This window comes from Paramormyrops kingsleyae, chromosome 8 (genome assembly GCF_048594095.1).
Source record: "Paramormyrops kingsleyae isolate MSU_618 chromosome 8, PKINGS_0.4, whole genome shotgun sequence".
NCBI classification, from domain to species: domain Eukaryota; kingdom Metazoa; phylum Chordata; class Actinopteri; order Osteoglossiformes; family Mormyridae; genus Paramormyrops; species Paramormyrops kingsleyae.
The window spans coordinates 16,196,558-16,209,811 of NC_132804.1; the positions used below are offsets into that span (position 1 = coordinate 16,196,558).

At 40.1% G+C, this 13,254-nt stretch overlaps 1 protein-coding gene across 2 annotated transcripts in view; it reads right to left on the reverse strand.

Moving 5' to 3' along the window:
- Positions 1 to 4,852: 4,852 nt before the first annotated feature.
- Positions 4,853 to 13,254, reverse strand: part of scn8ab (sodium channel, voltage gated, type VIII, alpha subunit b) — a 73,058-nt gene continuing 64,656 nt past the window's right edge. For both annotated transcript variants that reach the window (XM_023790666.2, XM_023790667.2), the window contains exons 22-27: positions 12,070 to 12,354; positions 11,550 to 11,603; positions 11,248 to 11,385; positions 10,848 to 10,952; positions 10,366 to 10,636; positions 4,853 to 10,053 (exon numbers count right to left, since the gene is read on the reverse strand). In XM_023790666.2, the coding sequence (XP_023646434.1) occupies positions 8,900 to 10,053; positions 10,366 to 10,636; positions 10,848 to 10,952; positions 11,248 to 11,385; positions 11,550 to 11,603; positions 12,070 to 12,354 (2,007 nt within the window). In that variant the 3' untranslated portion in view covers positions 4,853 to 8,899. The remainder of the gene's footprint in view (positions 10,054 to 10,365; positions 10,637 to 10,847; positions 10,953 to 11,247; positions 11,386 to 11,549; positions 11,604 to 12,069; positions 12,355 to 13,254) is intronic.

Consider the following 13,254-nt stretch of genomic DNA (forward strand, 5'->3'; position numbering starts at 1 on the left):
AAGTGTATTTGACTGCTATAGCTTGTGTTATAATATGTTTCTTTTGTTGTGCTTGGCTCAACTTAAAAATCATCGTTGTTAATATACAATGTTAGTATTGTGATATTTTCATTATTACTTTGCCTATTGGATATATATTAATATTAATTTAAAGTAAAATAGCTCTCGGGTGTTTCAGATGTAATATGATGGGGAAGTCATCTGACTGGGAAGCTCTTGGGCAGTGAGGCTGGTCTGGGGAACATCCATGTTTCAGACCACGATACCGCAGTAGACTGCATGAGAGATTTTGATGTAGTTCATTTTATTGCCACTAGGGTGTAGCCGTTCATAAGCAATTGTTTAGGTGGCATCATATAAAGTGATGTGTTGCAGCATCAGCACAGACCACTGCAGATGCTCACTTCCTGGAATATACATCTACTTCTCAATGGTACTGAATAGCCATTCTGGGGTTTTCCGAGACATACATCCCCAATCCACTATCTATATGCTCCCTGTTCCAAAATTCTGCCTTGACAATAAATGGTATTGTATCCACAGGCAAAACGAAAGGAGGATGGAGATTTTAATTTGGAAGGAGTCACAAAAAAACATATTATATAATATCATTGCATCTTGTTTTCCTGGTTTTTCTGCTAGAATCTGTAAGTTGTTATTGAAAGAGCTGTGAATTTACACATTGGTAACTCAAGAAGAATATGGAATGAGTGGCATTCCCGGTTGTTAAAATGAGATTTTAGTAATTTCTTGATTTGTCTGATTTTTCTTTACCAATCGTTTGTAAATTACTCCAGTTTTAGCTTCATTGCACTGGCTGCCAGTGCATTTTAGAGTTGATTTTAACATTTTGGTTAAAACGTTGAATGGTCTAGCACCAGATTATCTGAGTGAGCTTATCCATCTGTACTGTCTGAGTCGAGCATGAAGGTCTTCTGACAAGCTTCTGCTTTGTGGCTCAAAATGTCAGTTGCGGCTAAAAGGGAAACACGCTTCCTCTGTGGGTGGGTCGAGATTGTGGAACAGCCTGACCCTACATGTTGGAACAGCACCCTCCATTAAATCTTTTAAAGCTAGATTCAAAGCACATCTATTTGCTGAAGCTTTTAGAGTTTGTTAGAGTCATCTGTATTTGTGTTGTGTGGTTTGAAAGTTTTTCTTTTATTTTTTCAATTTTTTATTTGGTTTATATATACACACACACACTGTATGGGTACAGTTAAAATGTGAACAGAAATACTGACTAGATGTGACTTAAAGTCTAATGTGGGTTAAAATTCATTCTAACCATATATGTAGTTAATGTAAAAGAAATACGACGTGGTATCTATCAAATCCTGATCTATGGCAGTGTTTCCAGAAGTCTTCTGCTTAGTGGAATTTGTATATTGTTATTAGCAGTCCATGGTACAGATGTCTGTTAACTAGGAAGTGAGATATGACGATAATGGTGGGAATACAGCTGTATTTAGAGAGTAAGCAAAATGGACGTCGCCATCTTAATTCCCACTGATGTTAAGTGAGACCAGTTTCTTGGCAGAAAATATGAATATAAGTTTTGTGCTTTGAAAGTGACTTTGGTGTGATTGTCAGTGTGTCTTTAGTGGCTCCCTTAATATACAGTACAAGCGCTTACTGATGACTGATCTCAGACAAAGACTGTGAATTCATTGCCTCATTTTTATTCATCATGAATCATGGATCTCCTCCTCGCCAGGCATTTTTAACAGTGCTTCTTCTCGACCCCCCACCCCCCATCAGCACTTTTGGATGAGAGTCCACAGATGCACCTGGTTACTCTGCACGGTGTCTTCATGGCAGCAACTGCAGCATTGTAATAATGGTAGGGAACAGAGGAAGGACAGTGAAGAGCTGCTGTGCTTGCCGTACATTCAGAAAAAGAACAACATCTGGCCAGCGTCCTTCAGAGTCAGCTGTACCAACACTCTAGTTCAGGGGTGGCCAATCTTATCCACAAAGGGCTGGGGTTTTGCAGGATTTTGCTGCAGCTCCCTAATTATATTACTAATTAGAGGACTGATTGGCTGAGGAGTCCTCACACCTGGGTTTGAACAGCTGACCTAAAGGTTATCCCAAAAACATGCATATACACCGGTCCTTTGCGGATAAGATTGGCTACAGCTGCTCTAGTTGGTCTGTATGTGCCTGAGACCAATCAGACCCCATCTCTATGATTGGGAAGAATAAGGGAACAGAAGAATGAACCAGGCTTAAGGAAGAGAACAGAAAGGTGGTAGTTATTTGGAGCTCCCGAATTTACATATATTAGCATGATCATCTTACCATGCTTCAAAACGGTAATCAAATGTTGGTTTATACCAGGGGTCTCCAACTCCGGTCCTGGAGAGCTACTATCCAGTAGGTTTTCTGTCCCACTTGGCTACTGATGAGCCACACCTGTTCCTGGTATTTACCTGAGAACAGGTGTGGCTCATTAGAAGCCGGGTTGGATAGAAAACCTACTGGACGGTAGCTCTCCAGGACCGGAGTTGGAGACCCCTGGTTTATACTATATATAACCATAATATTCACATGGTGTTATTTGACACAATTTTTTTTTCTTTATTTGAAGTGGAGATGCTGACAGTGTGTCACCTGAAAGTTAAAACATTTCTCAAAGATTGCCCAAAACTTTATTTCTTCAGGAAATAAATGCATGGCTTCTAGGTTTTTAATGAGAAAGAAGTATAGATATTTACTGTAGTATTTACTATTTGATTCAGTATTCTCTGTGTGAGATGCAAACATTAAAAGCACTTGTGCGTATAGGCTGTACTGGTGTATGCGGTTTTAAACATGGTGTTATTTGAAGTAATAGTGAGAAACAGATGAATAATGGAGCATGTAGCTATACCTGAGTCCACTGTACAAATGGCAAAAATTGCGTGCGTCACGTTTCCAAAAAGACACCATCTTTAACTGCACAACTCGAAATATATTCTTCAATGGAATGTAACATGGATGTGTCCTGAGTACCATGTCAATTAAAAAATTAAATAAACAAGGTGTTAATGAGCTGCTTGAATGAAATACCATGAAATAACCACATTTGAAGTCAATTTATATTTACATTAAATAAAGGAAATGTATAACTGGTCACATGCATGCAAATGCCTAACTAAATATCAATTCTGGGCTGTTTAGTTCAGATTCATACCAAATATTTCGTTGGTATTTCAGGTCCAATTAGGCTGCTTAGATTTCACACTGACAAAGCAAAGCAGGACGAACACTAATGCTAAAGAAATATGTAAATTGTAGCCCTTCATACCTTCAAACCTGGAAATGAGGAGGCCGAGATATTAATGAACTGATTAATTAAAATCAATTATTACAGTATTTCAAAAATATATAATAAATAAAAATGATATAATATTATAAAACTGTAGTGAACTTCCATACAATGCTCAGTGAATTTCCCAGTGAAGGACTGTACAATTTACTCCGCTCCAGCTTTAAAGTGGAAAACCCAAATTTTGATAAATGCGCTTTTCATAATTCTATTTCCTGTCAATAAAAAAATTGGCTAAAAAAATGGCAGAATGAGCAAACGTAAACACAACTATCAGTCACCCTACCTATTTGTAATACTCCCATCCTCACTAGGTAGATCAGGTATATCAAACTGGACCTGACTTCATAAACATCTAAGATCTCTCCTGCTGGAAGATGGCGCAGCTACATAGACTCATCAAACGCCAGGCCATTATAGTTATTAGTGAGTTTTGTAGGAGCCTGGCGGGATGGAGTGTTCACTTTCCTTTCAAAGCCCTTGATCTCTTTCCCTACCCTTTTCGGAGCTCACTGACACAGGCAGTAAGCCCCACTGGCAGAGAGCTGCTGACTCAGCCCTCACTGCTGCATTTCATGTAACAGCTGCAGTGTTGCCCTTCCCCTTGGAACTGCACTATTTCTTCCACAGAAGCACCTACCGTGTATGTTAGGACTTGTGCGTAAAGACACCACAGACAACACAGACTTAAGTTGATGGGTACTGGGCTAGACTGGGATTAAAAATCGGCCCTGAAGTTTAGGGGCCCCCATGGGCGTAAATTATGGGGGGGATGTAGCCCCCCCCCCTCCCCAATAAATCAAAACCAGCTAATAAAACCCCCCAATAATCATGTTTCCTCCGTAATGGGTGGAGACCTCAACCCCCCCAATGTTCCAGCCAAAGTTACACCCCCCCAACCCCACAGTACATTTTGCCAAGTGAGGGGGGGGGAGGGGGGGGGGAGTTGTGGTACCATGACAAACTTTGACGACAGACCATAAAAAGCTCTGGTTACTATGATCACCCCAAACCTGCATGCTTGCTCAGTACCTTTGGCTCATCTGCTCCTAACAAAAAAACAAATCTTATTAGTTCAAGCCAGATTAGTTATGTTATTTCCATAACATCATACAGTGATGACTGTTAGGAATTACTGCACTAACATAGTCATCACCACCATTGTCTTCACACTGCTTCTGATGAAGGCTGCGATTGTGGCATAGTACTATAGCAGTTAGCTATACAGGTATTACCTTTTTTGACCTTATTCTAGACCTGGGGAGACCATATTTTAGCCTAGAAACCACTGTGGTTTCAATATTCAGGAGGAAGACAATGAAAATAATAATTCAAATATTGTGTTCATTCCTGTGTCGATCCATCTTTTTCCAGTGAAGGTAGCATGGGGGCCCTGGAGCCTGTCTCGGGTGCATAGGGCATAGGGCAGGGGTACAGAGAGGACATGCAAACTACACGTACAGAAGGGAAACAGGATACAGACTGCCAACCCAGGACAACAGATTCCTGAGACTCTGAAGAAAAAAGCAATACAATGCATAACTGGAAGGCTGCTTTATTGTTAAGAAAAAAGTTCGTGCTCAAATGAAGACATTCGTTCTTAAGTTCTTACTTAGAGTCCAAGTGGTTGTTCAACACACTGTCTCCTCTCCTAAGTCATTATATAGGCAAATGATAACAACAACCAATAAGCACTTTTTATTTTCAGCGAAAAAAATAGCATTTCAATCATGCTACAAAAATAAAATAGTTACAGAATAAATATCAATAGAAAAATAAAGAAACAGATGTCAAAAATGAACAGAAGCCTGAAACAGGTTTAAATGGCAAGCTCCTTTTTCAGTAGCCCAGTGACAAAACAGACTAAGCCATAACTGAATGTTTTAAATGTCCCATGTTGTAAAAAACACCGTCTTACTGTTTGCAGTCTCGTATTGATACGTAATTATGTTACTGGTAGCTGTTTCCCTTTATGCTCCATTAAACTAGTTCCCAAGGCTTAAAGATTTTGGTGTAGCATCAGATTTTTATTTATTTTTTTACCAAAAACAGCAGAAAAAAAGGCACATGCCGTCAAGAGAAATTGCGCTTGAAACAAACTGGACTGAATATAAAAAGTAAATATGAGTGAAACACATAAATATCAAAATTCAATGGCACTGGTGTGCTTCGAGGGAGCCATCGGAAGTACGGACAAGGTCAGCACAAAATTCTGCCATGCCGCGTGAATGAGAGCCGGGATACACTTATGATCTGCTTGTGGGTGAGAGTCGGCTTTCGGGCCAGGAAAGGTATCGTATGTGTGGGTTTCGACGCATGTATGTGTAGGTGAGGGGTGGATGGGCAGGGCAATTTCAGAGATGTACAAAAACGGGGGGGGGGGGGTGGGTGGGTGGCAGCGCAATCCTCTCACCATCACCGGCTACACAATCTTAACCAAGCAGCTTGTACAATACTGTGTACATATCATGAGCAACTACTGTCGGTAGTACTGCAGGGGCGAGCAGGGACAAGGAGTAAGGAAAGTGACGGGCCGTATAATGTATATATGTGTGAGGTGTGTGTATACATACACTATATATGTATATATAATATGCATGTGTGTGTTTGTGTATGTGTATATTAGATAGATATACTTTTTTGCTTTTAATAGTTTTTTTTTTTATTGATTCCCCGCTATACTGTGAAAAGTGTCTCAAAAAACCTATATAATCTAACGAATGTGTCACAGTCTATCAAACGTGACAGGGCATCAGCTGGAAGCCATTCTATTGTTATTAATATTTGTTATTAGATTAATAGTAGTAGTTGTATTTTAAATTTCTGTATTTACAAAAGACTATGCATGCCGTTAAAATAAAATTATATATTACATTATTTATAATCTCTTAAAAAGTTCATCCTTAACTTTTCAGCATTTTGTGCCGTTTACAACATAGCCTGTTCTGTACATATTTTTTAATTAATGTGATTACTTTTGTTTTATACATTATATCCTAGATGGGTACAGAAAAAAATGGATGCCATTATTTGTTTTTATGGTTTTCAATCAGAGTTTATTTGGTTCAAGTCGACACCCACACTGATTTGGAGACCTCATGCAGCAACTGGACCAAAAAACTCGAAAGGGGAGGGGGATTCATAAACAGGAAGTGACATCACTGCACAACAGGAAGTGCAAAAGCTCTGGTGTGGTGTGTCTCGGCTCACAGTAAGATGCGTCCAGTGCTCTGTATGCTATTTGGCATTTGTTTGGGATTTGTTTCCTCTACAGAAATATGGCTGTCCAGCAATCATAACACTTATTCAGAGCTGATAGACCCGAGAGGTTTCTGTTGAAACCCCAACCATACACGTCTCACATGTGTGCAGTTTATACAACCACATTTAAGCCATTTCCTGTGATGTCTCATCATTGTACTCACTCCAATCTCCACTATACTCTTACTATAAATGAGTGTATGCAGAGGGGGATAATATCACTATTGTTTTGCTTTGGACAAACTCTCTACGGAAAAATACCAAACAGGTCGTCCAGCGGCATGGCCCATCTGAGGGGCTCAGCCATGACCTTTCGCATGAACTAGCCAACACTACACGTCATGGAAACTAAAATTGAAAGGCTTTTCTTTGTTATATTTAGGTTTCATATTTGCTTGTTCTTAGCTCATAAAAATACTTAAACAAGTTCTCCTGAGAATGGGCGGTAAAGTCTACATGCATAGCATTCAGTCTTGTCATTTGACAATGAAAACAGTTCTCTACTTCTGTTCCTTACAGCATATCCCTGTAATATTCAGGGTTTCTCAGTCAATCTATGGCAGGTCTTGTACAAAAAAGCAAAGCCACCTTGGTTTCTCCTTCTTCATCAGCAACAGCTCACACCGTGCTCCCCCTCTCTCCTGAGCATTCCTGTCATCTAATGCATAATTCTTGTCTTTAATGGAGTTAAAACATAATACCAACTAAATTCAATATTTAAAAAAAGTACAGACAAATTTACCACAATGATATGACAAAAAGGCAAGAAAAAGAAAAACACAGTATTTAAAGGAAAAACAATGAAAAAAAAATTAACAACAGCAATTAGATCCTGTTTTTTAAAAAAGTATACATATCTCAAGGCTGTTACTTTGATATACTCTCTCTCTCAATATTAAGCCTTGGGAGGTATTAAAATAAATGTAAATCAGCACACTATACCCCTAAGTCCTCAACTTCAGCTCTGACCACCACCTTGACATTCCATTATGTCTTCTTACTACAAAAAAAGTCACAAATGACTGGCCAGTAAACTATATTGCTGTATATAAAGGAAGAGGTTGCATACCCAAGATTTACCTTACAGTTTCAGTTATTCCATCAGTGCTTTCCTTCTAGTGTTCTCTACATATAAATGATCACTCTAACCAATCCGACATTCATAATAATCCAGAACAGCAAAATTCATCCTTTTAATGGGCCAGATGTGTTGTTGGAACATCAACTACTGAGGTTTCAATGAAAAAACCTGTCAGTTGATAAGAAAGAATCATAAAGGGTAGGATTTTGGATGCTCTACTCAGCATAGTGTACCATTATCAGAGTAACAATAATCAATTTCTTCATTTTAGTTTTCCAGTGGACAGCCTCAAACTTACAGTCAAGCCACTGTTGTGGTCCAAGTATTAGTGTCTTGTGGACTATGATTATTCATGCAAGATTCCTGATCAAAACATGCCATCATGCAAGTCATTTCTATGCATTGAACGAGAACAATTATTTACTTATTTGGAAATCTGTCTGAGCAAGTCCCCTTCAGCCCAAGTCAAAACCTTAATTAATTCCCCCTTCCCAATCGGTGTGAAAGGCCATGTAGAAAACTTCTTTTGTAATGCAGGTATAACAAAGATAAAATGAGAAGACTTTAGTGACATGGGCTGACTGTTGAATGATTTTTTTCCTCTTTTTCCCATTTTATGCTGCTCAAATAATGTTAAGATGCAGGTATATTCAGCATTGGTCAAACAGAAAAACCTATAGTTTGTTCATTCTCTCATTTTCCTATTTTAAGTTTGCTTTTATTTGATCTTGTTGTATTCTGTCATTTCGGTGTTTCCATTACAGGAAATGACAGACAAAACGCTCCTGAATGCTTAAGAAAGTCACAGCAGGTGCGCTTCTTTGAGAAAACTCTACAGAGGCATTAATTGTGCCCAAGTCCTGGAGGTCTCATCTTTCACGTCTATCCTTCTCCAAGCACCTTTCTGTCTTGTTGCAGACAGTCTCCCAGGAAACATGGTCCACCATCTGCCAGTGCAGAACTCTTTCCTTATTTGTTCAGATCTTTTTTTCCAAATTGTAGTCTTGATGTGACAGTCACACAGTAAGCTGATTACAGTATGTTTGGTTTAAGTGTCTTCAAAGCTGTAAGAAACCGAGCTGCTTCTTCTGCATTGATACTTTTCAGAAGTCTGTAAACAATTCTTTTTGTGTTTTTTTTCTCTTTTTTTAATTGCAAACGAAATTATCTGTACATTTATTTAGTATGGATTCAGGGATTCCTTTTCTCTTGCTTGAATTTATTATCGTTATTGTTAATTAATTTTAACACTTAGATTCCCTGATGTCCTTTTGGTTTCTGCCCTTTTCTTTTCTGCCTCTCCCGTCATTTTCCTCCTGTTTCTCCTTATCAGGTTTTGTTACACTGTCATATGAGGGGAGGGATGCGGTGGAGGGGGTACCCCCTAATTTTTCCTGATTGTTCCCTCCGTTCTCTAGTTTGTTGTTGCCGGCCCTCTGCTTGGGGACGAAGCCCCGTCTAGCCAGGTGGGCACGGTAAGCACGCTGGATAACAATGGCCGACACTTCCTCCTGCTTGCGACGGAGAGTGGTTGTGATGGGCTCATAAGACACCTTGGAAGGGTTTGCAGCCACGAAACGCTCCTCCATCTGCTGCCGCAGCATGTCCAGCTCGCCGCTGTCACCCAGGACGCGCTTGGTGAAGGCAAACAGGATGTCCAGGCAGTGGATGCGATCTCCACTCACCATGGGCATGTCCATGGCGATCAGCTCGATGGTGTTGGGCTTAGGCACCCGCAGCGGGTGTTCCAGCGCATCCGCAAAGTCCGACAGCTTCTCGTAGGCGATGAACTGCGACGCGTCTGGGTCAAACTTCTCCCAAATCTCATAGAAGGTTTCAAAATCATCTTCACTCAGTGGATCCGCACTCTCCTCAGTGGCCACGCTGAAGTTCTCAAGAATGATGGCAATATACATGTTGACCACAATGAGGAAAGAGATGATGATGTACATGACAAAGAAGAAGATGCCAACAGAGGGGTTGCCACAGTCCCCCTTCACTGAAGTGCCTGGGTTCTCCTTGTCTGGGCTGCAATCGGGTGGGTAGTTAAGGATCGGCAACAGCAGCCCATCCCAGCCCGCTGAGGTTGTGATCATGAACAAACAGATCATGCTGTTGCCGAAAGTCTCAAAGTTGTACATGTCATCAATCCCAGCCCCCCTCTTAACATAGGCAAAGTTGGACATGCCAAAGATCGAGAAAATGAACATGACCAGAAAAAGAAGCAGACCAATGTTGAACAAGGCAGGAAGTGACATCATCAGTGCAAACAGCAATGTCCGGATTCCCTTGGCCCCCTTGATCAAACGCAGAATGCGACCGATTCGGGCCAGACGGATCACCCTGAAGAGAGTTGGTGAAACAAAGTATTTCTCAATCAGGTCCGCCAGGAACATACCTATGTTTTGGAAAAGAACATATAAGGAAGAAGTTTAATAAAAAAAAAAAAACATCCAATCGGAATATTTTGTTGTGATATTAAGAAACCAGTAAAAGCATTTTAAAACTTTCATTTTGCTATTATTCTACTATTGCTTATAATTTTAATTGTTAATTTTAACAGCAAATTCTGTATGAAGCTTTTAAGAATTATATGTAATTGAAATACTGAAAACTGTAGACTAAGCTGGGGAACTGAGAATATACATACTGAGTGAAGGTAATACCACAATAATCCCTCCATCAAAACCCAGTCCTTCACTTCACTCACCCACAATTGAGAGGATGACCACAACTACGTCAAAGATATTCCAGCCAATAGTGAAATAGTAATGGCGTAAGGAAAAGAGCTTCAGGACAAATTCACTGGTGAAAGCAACAATGAAAATGAAGTTGATCCAATAAAGAATGTTCTCCATTTCTGCCGTCTGGTCATCAGTTTCCACCATCATGGTAACCATGTTCAGGATGATCAGGATCATGATGGATATGTCGAAAACCTGCTGCGTCACAAAGTCAAACACCATCCCTTGAATCTTGTTCTGGAAGGGTAAGAGTTTCAGAAGGTGCATTGTCAGTTTTTTAGTGATAAGATGTACTGCTCTACAAGGCACACAAATGCTGAAGAAGAAATTAGAGCAAACGTCACTTTAAAATTTAAATAGCAACACATTCTTACAAGGTGTCCATAGACATATACTAAGAACTACAGAATTATAGCACAGATCAATGGAGAAAGAGTATAAGACAGACCGATGGCCTAGGGATGGGCTTTTGTGGTTTCTTGGAGCCCAGTTTTTTCATAGCATTGTAGTATTTTTTCTGTTCCTCTGTCATAAAGATGTCCTGACCTCCAAAGTATAGGGGGAAACAGAAACTAGGTTACAACCTGGGAAAAGTTATACCCCAGATTACTGTGTCCTCGGCCCAACACATATCTGTAATATATCATGGCATCCTCAGTGGCCGTAATGGCAATATTACGTCTTATGCCTAAATGTTGTTTATTTCAACGTGTAATTAATACTCTGAACAGTACAGAATGCTGCATGCTTTTTTAAGAGAAGAGATATCCAAACACACTGAAATCTCCATTTCTTTGTGCAATTTTATGGATATAAAGCAGAGAGGGGAAAAAGCAAGGAGGTCTTATCTTTTTCTTCTGCTGGTTGAAGTTGTCGATGATTACACCGATGAAGAGGTTGAGGGTGAAGAATGAGCCGAAGATGATGAATATAACAAAATATATATACATATAGATATTGTCCTCATAGATTGGTTGATCTTCCACCTGCACACCAACAGAAAACCAAGAGCAAACCAAGACCGTCATATCAGGAATGCTGGAATATGAAGATAGAGCCCTAAGACATTTCCAGTTCCATAGACCAATGGCAACGTGTCACCTGAGAGCACAAACACGTTACATAGAACATAGACATGAAAATGCTTCACCTTTCTGGAGTCCACAGCTGCATACATGATATCCATCCAGCCTTTAAATGTGGCCTATATGAAAAGAACAAAAACAGAGGGTATTGGACTTCATGGTTATGTGTTTTACAACCCAAAAGCCCATCAGGCAAAGTCATGGGGCAACTAATGAAACATACTTGGTGTTTGCGGATAATAACTGCAAGACTGGTGGGATTTACTCTGGGCTAGATTCCTATCTAGACTAGCTGTGTCTTGAAGCTCAGGAAGACATGGACTGTATCTCATTGCTGGTTATGGTAGGTCAGAGTGCTGAGTCTCACTAACAATGATGCTGAAATACGGTTTAGACCTTCTGATTTTACAAGACTCCTCAGTCGATGCATTTAGCTAGACTGACATCGCTGTAAATTTGTACCAGAAATCAAACACTGTATATGTCCATTAAATGCAAGTGGATTCAGAGGGGCGAAGAAGGAGTGGGAGTATGAAGCACGGACAGCCGGAAAGCAGGAATGCTGTTAAGGAGTGTGATGCTCACCACTTGTAGTAAGGCCAGGTATCCAGCACCTACGTTGTCAAAGTTGATCTTGACATTCTTCCACCGAACCTCAGTATAGTTAGCATTGATGTACTGGAAGCACTGCGTCTTGTTATTGACAACGCTGGGGTCAAAGTACTCCTCTGAGGTCTCGTTATAGCAGTAGTAATATTTCCCAGCGAACAGGTTGACACCCATGATACTGAAAATCAGCCAAAAGATGAGGCAAACCAGCAACACATTCATAATGGAAGGGATGGCGCCCACCAAGGCGTTGACCACCACCTGGACCAGGAAAGACAAGGCACCACAGTGTGAGAAAAACAGATAACTGGTGAATAGAAGATGTGCCAGAATACGCACTGCCTGGCCGAAGCAGCTGCATGCTTGTATGACATTTCTGTGTAACTCCGAAGATTAAGTCAAACATTACTGTGTTCCTTACTGCTTGATTCTTATCTAATATGACAGAAGGGACCAGAGTTCTTTTTTTAAATGCACCATATAGACCTTTGGTTTTGACATTTATTGTTTTTTATTTGCCATCAGTGGAGAAAAAAAGTCTGATATTAATAATAATGACCATCTGGCCGATTCTGTCCCACTGTTTCTCCTTTCATCTTCTGGTTGGAGGCTGTAGCCCACACCACATACATCAAGCTGGCTCACAAATAAATTTGAGACCTGGACCTATTTTGCCAGGTGCAGTGACACACATATACTTATCTGAATATTGCCATACTGGAATGCAGCTTGTATTCTTTGCCATTCCACCCACTATCACGCATACAGCACGTACCAACCAGATCCCACCCACAGTACGATGACCCAAAACATCTCCGCACAGCACAAGGCTCTCATAAATTTATGAAAATTCTGACCCAACCTGTACTCTATATGAACACACATTTGCTAGCTCTGGCTGGTGCTCCACCTTACAGATTTCAACATTTTGTAAACTACCAAACACTTTGTGTTTGTCTGAGACCCAGGAACCGTCCTGGGTAATTTAAATATTTTTTTAAAAGATTTTAGCTGTACTTCTTCTTGCCAACTTCCTGTGTTTGTTCCTGGAATAGTAACTGGAATAAATCGAAAATTACAAAAATAGCCACAAAGCAATTTACCATTCTAAAAATGGTGAGAAACTATCTTCTGAATAGGACACTGTTGCTATAGTTTCTT